The sequence below is a fragment of the Haliotis asinina genome, chromosome 16 (assembly GCF_037392515.1).
Source record: "Haliotis asinina isolate JCU_RB_2024 chromosome 16, JCU_Hal_asi_v2, whole genome shotgun sequence".
Taxonomy (NCBI): Eukaryota; Metazoa; Mollusca; class Gastropoda; order Lepetellida; family Haliotidae; genus Haliotis; species Haliotis asinina.
The window spans coordinates 21,458,394-21,473,880 of record NC_090295.1 but is presented as its reverse complement, the minus strand read 5'-3'; the positions used below and the strand labels follow the sequence as shown (position 1 = coordinate 21,473,880).

At 40.5% G+C, this 15,487-nt stretch overlaps 1 protein-coding gene across 2 annotated transcripts in view; it reads right to left on the bottom strand.

The window, feature by feature from the left end:
* Nucleotides 1–3,533: 3,533 nt before the first annotated feature.
* LOC137268253 (uncharacterized) overlaps nt 3,534–15,487 on the bottom strand; it is a 140,956-nt gene continuing 129,002 nt past the window's right edge. For both annotated transcript variants that reach the window (XM_067802792.1, XM_067802793.1), the window contains exons 5-7: nt 13,161–13,305; nt 11,612–11,818; nt 3,534–7,547 (exon numbers count right to left, since the gene is read on the bottom strand). In XM_067802792.1, coding sequence (XP_067658893.1) covers nt 6,522–7,547; nt 11,612–11,818; nt 13,161–13,305 — 1,378 coding nt within the window. In that variant the 3' untranslated portion in view covers nt 3,534–6,521. The remainder of the gene's footprint in view (nt 7,548–11,611; nt 11,819–13,160; nt 13,306–15,487) is intronic.

Sequence of the window (15,487 nt, the reverse complement as noted above, 5' to 3'; positions counted from 1 at the left end):
CAAAGCGGCGTAAATCCGTACTCACTCACTCACTCACTCACTCACTCACTCACTGACCGAGACGAAACAAGTAACACGTTCTCACGCACAAATTGACGCCGAGGCACGCACTGGATCTGTCGAGGCTTTTCACAAACGGTTGACCTGCACAGCTGTTGTTATTTTTAGGAACCTTTAACGTCAGTCTCCAAACAAGTCTTCATTTGAACTCAAACTGCATGTTAAAGGGATCCACTACCGTTTCCATTACCAATTCAATGGAAAACGGCAGTTTCTTCAAAGTAAACATTCAGCGCAAAGGGCAGTTTTAACGCAACTCAATATAAAATGTACAGTTTCATTTTTCGACGATAATTGAAGAATCACTGAAACAGTAAATCCTGCGCTGTGACTGAAGGCCTAAAGTAACTGCATCTCAGAACTGACACCTAAGTAAAGGCTCGTCTTAAAATGAGGATGTCAAATTTCGTGTTGAAATGAAATGATTTTCTGCGATCGTGTTTCGACAATCAGGAGGTTGTCGTCGCTTAGACGGTAATTGCAATAAAGCATGTTTGCTGCAGACTCGATTACCTACAGACCGCAACCATGTACCTGGAATGTTGCCGAGTATGGCGTTTAACACCAACCAACGACTATCTACACGCTTTCATTACACAGTGTGAATACTGTGTAAACCAATAAACAAACAACCTACATCTAATTTTAAAACATCAATATCCAAGAATAAATAAATAATAACAGACAAACAGGGGTGTGAGACTTTATTCAATGATAATAATAAAGCAAGTTGTGAATTGTCTGCAATGTCAACATGGCATGTACTATGTTACTGAATCTTTACATATCTCGGAACATATTTGCCGCAACCTCTGACAGATACCGGACAGTGACACAGCTATGTATCTAGATTTTATACTATCAGTAAAAAAAATCACGTTTCTTGTGAGAACTAACTCATCAGTATGCTAATTCCTAATTTACAGAAAGGTCATAAATGGGCTTGTTGGCGAATTCCTAACTTACTTCCTCATCCTGAAATGTGTTTGTTGGCGATGACGTGTCTACACTTTCGTTAGCTCTGAGGTACAGATATGTATTTTCATTGTCTGAGCTACCGATATGATAATTTTCTAGTTAAAAAGATCGAGTTTCGTCTTCTGGGATAAGCATTCACTTCGATTTGCTCCTGTTTTACAAATTCGCACAATGTGCAGTTTTACTATTTGTATCTGATCATGAATTGGTTCGTCACAAATTAATGTATATGTTATGGATTCGAAGTACATTTGACCGGTGTGCAAACTGACCGGTGTGCAAATTGTGTAAATCCGGATGCTAACGAGTGCACACAGACTTTACTTTGGTACCCCCACAAACGCAAAAAGATATTGAAATAAATTCAGATTAACAAACAAATCAACAATAACAATAATTTCACTGCATATTTAAGGAAACATTGAAAATGTAGACCACGGGACGAAATCGGTAACATCAATCAGAGCAACAATTCAACGCAAATCCCGCTCGTTCTATAACCAGCCAATCAGGAAACAGTATTGCGATAGTGGGGTCGGCCTAATTTTGTCTAGTTGACCAATGAAAGGTTAAAGAATCGGTTGCAACTTCTCAAATGTCAAATGTCCGAGTTACAAGTAACAATAACACTATATTCTCACACCGACGTGTAGTCATGGTGTTCTTGCAAAAAAGATTCTGTTTAAAGTGACTGTATGTTATACGTGAGTATGGGTCGGGATTGGTTAGGGTGGGTTTGTGCCCTTTACAAAGTAATTTGTTATGTTCAGGCGAAAACACGAATTCGTGTATTTTTAAAGGAATTTAAAATCTGAAAGAAGAATCTTGTAAAATTGACTATAAAGTACATTTTTGCTCCCCTCCCCTTAAAATGCTGACAAAGTCCTTGAAGTGTTTATACAAACAAAATACTGTTAAAAGTAATTAAGACCGCAACAGCTGCATGCGTCCCGAACATGGCTTAATATCGAGGCACACCAGGACCCAAAATAATTCTGCACCTTTTGCACGTGCACATAAGGTCGTCTGATAAGAAGCACATGACGTTTCAAGCCATGCTCCCATGTAGAGCATTTGTCTGAATGGGTATGTATATTTTTGAGCCAGAATACAGTCAAACACTGTTGGGTCGAATTTTGACATCCCGTTGTCTCGAAGTGAAATTGTTTCCTGAATAATTCTTTTAAACATACGGTCGTCCCGAGGCATTGGGGTAGCCTTGTGGTCAAAGCCTTTGCTCTTCACGTACGGGTTCGATTCCCCGCATGGGTACAATGTGTGAAGCCCATTTTGGTGTTACCCGCCGTGATATTGCTGGAATATTAGTTAAAGCGTCGTGAAGCCATACTCACTCACTCACCCACTCCTTCACTTCGGGTTTGTTGAACCTCGGACAACTCGAAATATTTAGTGAGTGAGTGAGTGAGTTTAGTTTTACGCCGCTTTATTCCAGCAATATCACGGCGAGGGACACCAGAAAATGGGCTTCACACATTGTACCCACGAAATATATTTTCGCCATAACAGTGTTCGACTGTTGTATTACCGTACCGACTGATATGACTGAGCAAGAAATTCTAACAGGAATTGCAACTACATGTACTTTAGACTGCTACTTCACAAGTGACATGTTCTTAATGTGGATTTCTTGAGTTCCCCTCCTCGAGATTGCTGGAATATTGTTATAAGCGGCGTAAAACAATACTAACTCACTTCTACTGTAATTCCTCATGTACGTGATGACGCTGAGAGGTTATATTCCTGCTTTGAAATACTATTATCCAATGAGACAGTCAACAACTGGAGGACATAACTGATTTAGCACACATTAAACAATCCGTTTCAACTCGGCAGTCCGAAGACCGGAAAATTTTCACAGGATAGGGATATGTTTGAGTTCATGTATATGTACACGACGCTATGAACAGCGATGCTGTTTGAAATGAGAGGAATGACCGAAGTGAAACAGTGTCTTTTACGAAATACTTGGTAGGGGTATGACGCATACAGGCCTATGAACATAATCAAAACATTAGTTCTGCCTGAGGAACCCACCTCTGTTCCCAACATTAGGATCGACAGTCAGTGAGTTTAGTTTTACGCAGCACTCAGCAAATATTCCAGCTGTATGGCGTCGGTCGGTAAATAATTGATTCTGAACCAGACAAACCAGTGGTCAACGGCATGAGCATCGATCCAAACAAATGGGAACCAATGACGTGTGTCAACCAAGTCAACGAGCCTGATGACTCGATCCCGTCTTGTGGGAGCTGTGGTGATGTTTGTTTGTCATGCCGAAGACCCAGGTTCGATTCACCACATGGACACAATGTGTGAGGCCCATTTCTGATGTCTCTCGTCTTGAAAATGCTAAAAGTGACGTAAAACCCATCACACTCTTCCAAATGAGTATTTTTCTTAAAGAGCAGACAAATTATCCACAGTAACTACCGGAATGGGTATTATTTCTCGCACAAAAGATAAAAAACGTGATGTCATGTAGAGCTGTCAATACGCTCGTGTATTATTCCAATAAGGTCTATTTTACGTAAATCCTCAAGCGACAGAATTAGGAAACAAACAAGTCATCAAAAATAGGAAAAAGACACCTCAACATGAGGTACTTAAGGGATAGACCTATTGTACAAATATGGAGTCGATGCCAACAGGTGCCTCTACTTCGTTCCTGCATATCTCAGTTCAAACAAAATGTCACAAAGCCACAAACAAAACATAAGCAAACTTCCATTAGGGTAATGTATTTTCTCCAGTAGACGCCAATTAGACAAGGACGCCAATTAGACAAGGACGCCAATTCCACGCCGAAAGGAGACCGGGTCGAATAAACCAGTATACAAATTATCCCCAATCAGAGAGCCTATGAAGACTTGCCCCTTCCTTGGGGAAACTCGAAATGAGTCTCGGGTGAAAGGTATCATGGCACAAAGCAATGTCAACGTCAACGGCAGTCCTCGGTATAGAGCACCGGCAGCTCTTGAGTGAGGGAGTCATAGAGCGACGAGACCGAACCTGCACATATTCGGACAATATGGCTGAACTAATGCAGAAGCGAAGAAAAATTTTAACTCACTCACTCGAGAGCTAACGTTGCTTAACACCGGGAACTGTCGGAGTCTTTGTAACTTTCTGGGATTTTAGATCACCTTGCCGATACTTTAGGATCGCTTTGTCCAATGGTACAATGGCACAATGGTCTCCAGTTACGAAGGTGGCGCCTTTCACAGGAAATTCGGAAAATCCGTTTCATCATATTTACCTCTTATTCACAATACACGCTAATTATTCTCTCTTCACCCTGACCTGAAACATTCCCATAAAATCAAAACATTTGGTTTCTCTAAAACATTGGAAGTGGGCGTTTATCAGTCTTGTCTTATGACCTTCATCACCCTGGTCAAGTGGTTTGATACGTATGCATTCGTCATCACTCGTCCCTTTCCGCAACCTTCAAGTTGGTCCCGGAATACCAGGAGTTGGTCACGAATGATGACAGTGTGTGAGCCAGTTTACGTTAATTTCTTCCATTGGGATACAACGTGCGTTACTCATAGATACCACTCCTCAAACCAAGACGCAAGCATATTCTCCAAGGCCACATAAAAAAAGTTTTTAATCACTAAATCACTTAATCACTAAAAAAAATATGGGTAGGGCTTGCAGTTTGTATTTTTACATTTTATTTTATGTCCAAAACCCTTTGATTTCTGTAGAAATTAACTTTTGTTTTCTCCGTTTCTCAAAACCTAGAAGTGTGACAAATCCTGCACATTGGAAAGTAAAAACAGCGTGTTCTCTAATGCAACGAATAACAAAAAATCTGATGGAGTCGGGTCGAATTTTCGGGCTGGTGGGAATGAGAAACGAGGTTATTTTAACACAAGAAGTAAAACTATTCATTTAAATGGCCGCAATCCATGACGACCATGAGGCGGTTCTAACAGAAATTGAAACATGAACCAAAACATACTCGTAGTAACGGTTGAAATGTACATTGGTTTGTTAGCGCAATACTCTTGCATCCTTTTCGAATTTGTTAACGTTTAAGGTGGCGGTGGGGTACTCAAGTGGTTACAGCTTTCGTTCGTCACAGTGAAGGTCAGGGTTCGATTCCCCACATGGGTTCAATGTGTGAAACCACTTTCTGGAGTCCCCCGCCGTGGTATTGCTGGAATATTGCTAAAGGCGGCGTAAAACTAAACTCACTCACTTACTGTTAACTTTGAAGAACTGAGATGACCTTGACACCGGCGAAACAGCGTAAAAGCTTGACTACTCGTTTGTTTTTGTGCCCTGTTCTAGTCTATCTACTCTGCATTCTTGTTTTGATTTAATCATTCCATCACTGACAGTAATTAACCCATCCCACAGATAAACTGATAGTAAGTGAGTGAGTTAAGTTTTACACCGCACACAGCAGTATTCCAGCTGAATGACGGTGGTCGATAAATAATCGACTCTGAACCAGATAATTCTGTGACAACAGCATGATCTACGCAGTTGGGAACCGATGGCATGTGGCAGCCTAGTCAGCGAGTCTGACCACCTGATCCCGTTAGTGAATGAACGAAATGGTGCTTTCCAACTTAAACATTATACATTAACTCAGTGTTCGCGAAAACGCAGAAGCTTGCATTTTTCACGGCAACAAATGACAAAAGAACGCAAAAATATTTGGCGTGCGTGTTCTGAGACTCATCGATTCTGATATACATATTTATAACTATATTTTTGCACGCGCTGTTACATAAAAACTATCGCGAACACTGTAAATACACTGCGCGTTAGCTTCTTTGAGAAAAATACGGGTCAACGACGTCTACTATTTATATACCCGTGAAGGTCCGGGGTTGAATAGGCCTTCAGCAACCCATGCTTGCCATAAAAGGCGACTATGCTTGTCATGAGAGGCGACTGGCGGGATCGGGTGGTCAGGCTCGATGACTTGGTTGACACATGTCATCGGTTCCCAACTGCGCAGATCCATGCTCATGTTGTTGATCACTGGATTGTCTGGTCTGACTCGATTATTTACAGACCGCCGCCATATAGCTGTAATATTGCTGAGTGCGGCGTAAACCTAAACTCACTCACTCACTCAACATTTTGGTGAAGAGTATGGCACAGACAAACCAAGAAACCTCATCAGTATAGAACTGAACTTTGAACTCAAGTGTCTAGCACACCTAGGGGAGACAACTCACCAAAGACGATATGGCCAACCTTGTAACGCTACATTTGGTCTGTTTTTCCTTCTGTTTCACAACCTACACGGATGATAAGTGATGTAAAACCCACAATCCTGATTCACACTGAAATTTCAAATAACGATTCTCTGCAAAAGTATGTACAGCAATCTACGGTTCACCCTTGAGAAGAATTCCCGCTAACGTATCTCATTATAATCAAGACATTCTCTAAAACCATGAAAACAGTAACAAATGACGAAGAATAGAAAAATAATGTCACAAAAACGTTGTTTTCTCCTCTGACGAGTGTTTGGTGATGGTGGCTGGCGGAGTGGCCTCGGTTGATGTTTCTCGAGACAATTCACCACTCGATTGAATATTTGTGTCTTGTCCACAACCAAAGAGCTCACGCTTTGCTTGAGCCGACATTTTCTGTTGAGCAGGAGCAGAGGAAACACAATTTTCCGATTGTTCTGAAGGTTTGGGGCCACTTAGTTGTCCGTGGACTGGAAGATCTGATGCAACGTCGCCAACGACCGAGTTAGTTTTCAACAGTCGTCTTTCCTTCCTTTCCTTTGGTGAGGCGTCTACTAGCGACATGCTTCTCATCATGGTAGCAGGGTGATCTCCCCTTGATGAGGCCGGTTGGGCGCCCGCTGATGCAGTGTTCGCCCCACTTCCGTAATCAAAGGAATTTTCTGAAAAACTGCGAAGGGATGGCATTGGAACGGGATTCAAACGGGGATTTCTGTGAGCGGTATCACTGAAAACCTGGCCGTGGATCATAATTTCTTCGAAATGACTGAGGCCATTGGAATACTCGGTTTGGTTTCCGTAAGCGTAGGCCGGATTGGATGATGACAAACTGGAATCTGATTGGGTCAATCCAAAGTTGGATGCTTCAAATCCAGCATTTTCATTGGTGGTTGGGTCTAATGGGATAAGCATAGTGGCCTCATTGGTTCCTGGGGAAAGTTCAGGTGACTGGACAGGCCCTGTCTGCTCATCGGAAGTTGATTTAGGTGCATTGTTGACGAGGCCGTCCCGAGTTATCCCCCTTTCAGTGTCGGGTGCATTACTAACTTCTTTAACATTTGGACAAGAATCATTTGCAGGGACAGTTCTGGGTCTTTCACTGTCACCATTTACCATTTGTTTATCTACTGGGCCTTTGTTATTGAGTATTGTTTCAATATATCCCTCATCGGATATTTGTCCAATGTCTATGTGATTGTCGTCACTGTTCACCAAAAGGGGACTATTTTCCTTGTCATCTTCGTTGGTAATGGGTGTTTTGACATTCTGAAACATTGACCAAAACACATTATAAAGATGTGTCAGGTAGTTGTGTCATGAATATTATCAGATATATAAATGTTAGTCAATTACACTCTACGTTATGTTGAACAACGTAATTATACGTTTTACACTTGTGTACAGATACATGACAATAAACACATTATGTGAACAAGCGTTTTAGTATTAAAATCTATTTGATATGACAACACCGTATCAACAAGATCTTAGAGTTTTGCAACACAATGTACAACACTGCAATATCAAACAGCACGATTCTTTGGAGCATATTCACTGGCATTTACTCAGTTAACTGAAACTGTATAAAGTGACAATGAGCTGGATTGTCACACACAAAAATCCGATAAAGTCATTGCAATTGTCAAAATGTATTAGCAGTTCCCATTTTCAAAGTGCATTGTTTGACATTCTTTCGCCATTTAGGCTCAAAATTAAGGATATTCCAGTTTGTGTGGTGATTCTGGCATACGACCGTTTTGTTTAATTCCCTCATTGAACACGAACTTTCAGAGAAATATATATTTATCCGAAGATTAAATATTTGTGTGCCACTTTGTAAATATTAGAAAACGGAAAAAGAAACAGTGAAAACACTCCAGTGTAACATCGAACTCAACTGAACAAAATATTGTGCACAAACCGAACAAAACAATAGATGTGACTTAACTGAAAATACATTTCAAGAAGGGTTCTAAAGCTGAAAGGAATATCAAGGTCTCCGTCGCTTGTTGCATATCAAAACCTGTCAATAAGATAATAAACAAATAAACACGTAAGTCGAGTTTTTACACACTTATCAAGCAAGTCAACAGTGGTTGCAGTAATACGAAACTCGTCCGCTGTGATTCTTGTCTAATTTCGTGAGCTAGATTATGATTGGTTAGTTTGTTGTTTAATACTGCTCAGCAGTATTCCAGCTGTATGGCGGCGGCCTGTAAGCACTCGAGTTTGATCAAGACATGCTTGATTATAATGAAGATGATGATGATTTAGGGGATTTTACGAGCGCTGACGGTGTACCTACAGGTCCATTGCTCAATAATTACCGGAAACACATAATACCCCAGTGCAATGGACCAGAGTAACTGGAATTATACCATCAATTCCAAGGCATGTATGCACTCAAAGTGTTGGACGCTTGAAAGTTAAAAGCCACATTCTTCCTACCGGGTACCCATTATTTGTTTTGCAATAATGCCATCAGTGAAATGACGATATATACTTTGAGATAAAAGTTCAGTTTTTGTCTGTTATATTCCCAAACGTCCCTGTTCTGGCTTGGAGGCGACTCACGGGATCGGTGGACAGGATTCGCTGACTTGGCTGACACATGTCATCGTATCCCATTTGCCTAAACCTAAATCATTTTTTACAGATTACTATTTATACATCAAAGTACTGACATAAGAATCGTTTAATGTTGATAGTGTCTCGCTCTGGTTTGGAAATAAGCCCGGGTTAGAATTTATTTCCAGTATCCCATGACTGTCGAAAAAGATGAAACGGATGGGGTCGGGTGGTCAGACTCGCTGACTTGGTTGACACGTATCTCATTTGCGCAGATCTATGTTAATGTTGTTGATCTCTGGATTGTCTGGTCCAGACTCGATTATTTACCGACCGCCACCATATAACTGGAAAATTGCAGAGTGCGGCGTAAAACTAAACTAAGCTCACAATGTTTAGTGCAATATATTGTGTGCTCTAATGGATATGTAATTGAGGGAGTGACCTGGATGAAGTGTGCTGAAACGGATTTTTTTTGTGTTTCAAGACCATGTGATTAATAACATCTAGCCTTTTAGTGTGTTTCGATGATTGTCTTTTAATGCTTGATGTTTTCTGGGCAAGTCACGCATTGCAACAACCACGTAAACTATGGAAGCAACACATTTGATAACATCGTCAAACAAAATGACCAAATTTAGGTAATATATTCGTGAAACGACAAAACTGCCTAAATTTGGTACTAAATTGCCAGACTTTGGTGTTACCTGTAATGCATTGCAAGAAAAATGCACGTACAAATATATGGATCGAACAAACACAAGAAAATTTTGAACTGAAAATGTATAAATGTATAAACCCAATATTCCTTCAGTCCTTATGATAAACTATGATATATCATAACAATGCATAATATAAGCATATAACGTGGATTGAAAACTCACCGAACTGGATAATTTCTTAAGGAAATCAATTCAATCTTTACGTATGAAATTGTATCTTAAATATATATCATCAGTATTAATATGCTTGGTATTAATATAGACAATATCCAATAAATAATGTTATTGAAATACACAACTACAAACATCTACGTGACCATAAATGGCATTGTCATTGAAACCAATATTTCAATATCATACATCTTACACACGTTATGTTTAACATGAAGCATTCTTTCTCTGACAGTGAAAAAGATTTTTTGTGATAAATTTAGAATTTTAAATTGGAAACATATATTTTCAAAATTGTTCAGGGAAGCAAATGAGAAAACCTATAACAACATAACGCCTAACATAAAATTGTCTGCCAAAGCTGAAACCAGTTAAGGCGTAGGCGTTGCTTCATGACATTTTAGAGCTTCGTGAATATACATGACACGCATACACTACGTTCTCATAAAACTACCTTTCAGCTGGAGTCTCAATAGAACATCATAATAACTAGTTTTCACACTGTAGCCCAGGGTTTTATCACACACAGGGACACAGTGTGAAGTCAATTTCAGTATTTCCTGTGCACTGACAGCAAATAATAATTGCTGAACTGTCATTGAGAAGCTCTCATAAAATCTCTGGAAATGCCCCAGCAGGGAAATTCCCTCCTTGCATTACAAGCAGACGTATTTCTGACACATTGAATCCTGTTTTGCTTGAATCAGATGTCTAGCGGCTCAGCTGGGACGTCAGACTTCCTAATTCAGCTTTTGCCTGTCACGTTGGAGCTATAGAGGTGTGTACTTGACCCTCGTCTGATAAGCAGAGGAATGTGACAACACAGCACTGTTTATGTGCTAGACTGTGTAATGGTGGATCGAAATCGAATTATCAATATGAAAATCAGAGATTAATCTCTCCACATTGGCAGACTGGCTCCTAACTGAATCTGTTCTTAGGGGGTAACAGTCTTATACTTTCAGCCTGGCTCTAATCTCATGGAAAAGAACAGCTGAAGTTTTGGAAAATAATTTTTGTTCAGGTGATCCAGTCCTGAATTAAGTGCTAAATGGGATGGTGTTGCAGATGTCATCCCAATGACAGGCCAACTAATCAATGAGAATGGGTGGGAAACATGGCAGCTGAAAACCAGTACCAAAGTTCTGTGTCATACAGTGATATACATGTACATGTCAAGCTAGGACAGCTATAATTCAGTATTAGAGTATGGAGAGAGTGAGTAATGTTTTATGCCTTTTATAGCAATGTGCCAGCAATGTCATGATGGGTGACACAAGAAATGTGGGCTTCACACGTTATGCCAACACAAGAAATCAAACCTGGGTGTTTGGTGACACAAGCAAAGCTTTAATCACAAGGTTACCCTGCCGTCCCTTCTGCACATGAAAGCCATGCTCCTACAGTAGCCTCAACCATGACAAGTCAGGTTGGTCCAGATTTTATAATAACATGACATAGCTAAATTATCGATGAATAACATCTCCCCAGAGTCGCAAAACATTTGCCAAAACTTTACTATGGGCCAGAAACACTGCAACTGTTGAAAGAATTTGTTAAATAATGGGGGTTACTCTAACAAGACGCTTTAATTGCTTTGTGAAATGAACCCAGTGACTCTACCTCAACAAACATACCCTCCTAGCCTCTTATAAAGATATTCTTTATCACTTAAATTCAGACAAAATCTGCTTTCACATACAAAATACATAAATTTAATGAGAACATTTACTATATATCCAAACCCAACACATTAGTTTCAATGACAATATAAACAATATGTGCTACAATCAGCTACAACAGTCAGGAACAGCTACATCTACTACATTTACAACATCGCTGATAATCTGGGAGTCATATGACCAGTACCTTTCTCCTTGAAGGATGGTCTTCAGGACTCTGCAGTGATGCTTGGGACACCGTTGGTGTTGAGGCGTTGGTTGTCTCAGACGGGGATGTCACCACAAGTAATGGAGTTTTATCAGCATATGCTTTTGGAGAATTATTCCTGGAATTTTCACGAGATGACTGGCTGGCAGGATACTGGGTACCTGTGCCTCTACCTGTGAAGTTGCTCTGTGGAAGCAAAGAAAACCATTGCAAGTCGATTCATTCATTTCTAATCTCAGGATGTAATGTTTAAGTAAAAAAACCTTTGATCCCTATGACTCGTGATTTAGGATTGAATGAGCCAGTTTCAGATAAGCTATCCAATCACATTACACTGTTTCACTCTGATTCATTCATGTTTACTCTCAGGATGTAATGTTTCAGTAAAACCCTTGATCCACTACCACTCTTGATTCAGGGTTGAATGAGCCAATTTCAGATAAGCTATCCAATCAAATCACACTGTTCTTTCATGACTGAAACAAGCATTATTGAGGATGTGTTAATTCAAATAAGTGTTTCTTGTTGCATAACAACTTCAATACCAGTGAGTTGAAGGTTTTACACTTTGGATGTATTACTCAGACTGACATCCAGATTCTGAAATGAACATATTTTACAGAAAAAGATAGTTCTTAAATAATCTAGACTGAATATTATAAAATGGAGAAAAGAGGCTTTAAACTGCAGTCATCTAGACTTGCCAAATATTACAGACTTGTATATGCTCTCTTATATTAAGGGTCTCTATGACAGAACACTATGCACAATGACTTTTGAACCTGGAAAGGGTTAACCTGTTTCAAAATGCCACCCACAATGCCAGTATTGGTGAGTTGCTGGTTTGATTCCAAGATTTGCAAATTTAGACCACAATCCTTGCTTTTTAGCACATGTTTCAATGTCCTGTTTTTACTGGAGTGGCTTCACAAACCTGGTTATGAATTTTTAACAGTTGGTTGAGGCCTTACTGCCAATATTCAAGCTGACATGATAACATAAATCTGTTCAGGAGAGTGTTAAATCCAAGTCACTCATTCTGTGACCTGAACACTCTTTGACCTTATTGACATATTCAAGCTGACATACCATTCAGGGCCATGTTAAATCTGTCTCGACAAAGTGGTTGATGTCTAACCATTAAGAACAACTCTTCGCAGACGGTGAACAAACTTTGGCAAATGTTCAAGCTAACATGTTGTTCAGGGCAGTGCTGATCTCAGTTCTTCAAAGACCTGAGCCTTCTTTGGCCACCATTCAAGCTGACATCTCTCAAAGACCTGAACGCTCCTTGGCAAATATTCAAGCTGACATGCCATAACAACTGATAATACTGTTCAGGACAGCGTAAAACTCACCCAGTAAAGACCTAAGCACTCATTGGCCAATATTCAAGCTGAAGCCTCAACAACTCATGTACTGTTTCGGGCAGTGCTGAACCCAACTCACTCTCACACTCACGTGACCGGGGTATTCCAGGCTGGGGTGACCTCGATGACCAGCACTAGAACTACCTAGGTCGACCCACCTGGACTGAGCTGGATTTACTGAGGAGGGAATCCCGGTGGATCTGCTCGTTGGAAGGGGTTGAGTTACGCAAGGCAACACTACAGCTACGGAATGTTGGTCGACTTGCCTGTCTCTGTTGCTGGCGGTACCGCTTGTAGTAGTTCCTGAAAATGGCAATGAATTTTTTTTATTTATTTTTATTATTGGATATTTATACAGCACATATCCACACACTAGTGTATGCTCAAGGTACTAGTACTGTTTACCTTAATCACTGGATATCAATCTCAGTGGCACATTTTATTATCAATCTCAACTCCCTGGGGTTCATATAACACTTGCTGCCACAAGGTGCACCAAGTTATTTTGACTTTCCAATCCTTACGAGGTACCCATTCACAGCTGGGTGAACTGGGACACATAGTCACAGTACTTTGTCAAAGTTTAATGCACGTTGGTGTACCTGCATTAGAGGTAATTTGCACATATTCATGTGGCCTCATCTGGTCATGTAAGAACGGATTCGTGGATTCTTTTAAGGCCACAGGGTTGTTTACTGTATGCTAAGGGCTGTGATAACACAGAGTCTGTACACAAAGATGACTCCAAAGTTTTTACACCTGGTCACAGGTAAACTCAATCCTGGCACCTCAAGCTCGCACGATCAACTAGCCTGGTGCCTCAGCCAGCTCACCCGCCATGCCCCACTCATGATTACATAAGTAACAAAAATCTCTCAAGGCTATAATGACAAGAGGGACTGTTCGAAACTTCCAACAGACAACTTTCTCTTTGTGTTCAGCAATTATCCAACAGCTGGAACCTAAGTTGTTGTTTACATTACATGACATTTTATGGACAATCGAGCCAGCTCTTTTCAGTAACACTCCAAAGAGCATTATGCTACTCATGTTCCGAAATTGTTCAATCAACAGTCAATGGTAAAACATTGAAGACTTCAGTACAGCTTTCAAATTTTTTTAAGGCAGACATAAGAAGAAAATCAGTGACAAAAATGCCCAATGTAGTTCCTTATTTTGACATGAACTAATTTTGTTCAAGACAATATCTGACTTCACTTTTCCTGTGAATACAAAGGGCAGTGGGTCAAGGGGTTAAGGCATTGCTTCATTATGCCAGAGACTTAGGTTCAGTTCCCCAGATGGGTACAATGTATACAATGTCAATGTTATAATTGTATTTCATTGTTTCTCTTTTGCCGTGAAATATTTCACAACACAAAAGGTGGTGTTCAAAGCATGCAGAAACAGCACAACATTTTTACCCATGCTACAGTCACATGACTCATCCCACCAGGTACCCATTTTCTGCTGGTTGGACAGAGGCGATTTGGAACAAACACACTTGCCTAAGGTGAGACTACATGTGTCACATGTGTTTAGTCGTGGTGCAGGACTGGTGTCCTAGAAACTCTCAGGAGTCAAGCTGCCAAACCCAACCAAGGACCTCAGCTGATTTGTGACCTAAGCTCTATTAACAGGAACACACATCACCACAAGATTCAGTTATCAGTACCATATTAGAATATTATAACAAGGAGGCAAGAGTATTCGGGAAGTAAGTTTCTAGAACATCACAGATTAATCCACCTTGGGTTAGAGCCTTTCAGCAAGAGGCGACTAATGGGATTGGGTGGTCAGACTCGCTGACTTGGTTGACTCATGTCATCGGTTCCCAATTGCGCAGATCGATGCTCATGTTGTTGGTTACTGGATTGTCTGGTCCAGACTCAATTATTTACAGACTACCGCCATATAGCTGGAATATGCTGAGTGCGGCATGAAACTAAACTCACTCACTCACATCTACGGAAGCGCTGAAGGGACATGAGTATGAGAATTTTTTAAATATATATTTCGTGCGCACGAGATACTAAAATGTGCGCACGATATAATAAAGCGTGCGCACTATATAACATAGCGTGCGCACAAAATGAAAGGAGACACGTATTTTTAAATGTTAAATCGTGCGCACGAGATACTATATCGTGCGCACGCTTTGTTAAAGCGTGCGCACACTATATCATATCGTGCGCACGCTATGTAAAATCGTGCGCACGCTTTGTTAAATCGTGCGCACACTATACTATACCGTGCGCACGATATAGTATCTCGTGTGCACGATTTAACATTTAAAAATACGTGTCTCCTTTCATTTTGTGCGCACGCTATGTTATATAGTGCGCACGCTTTATTATATCGTGCGCACGCTTTATCATATCGTGCGCACGCTTTGGTATATCGTGCGCACGCTATATTATATCGTGCGCACGTTTTCGTATAACGTGCGCACGCTTTGGTATATCGTGCGCACGCTATATTATAT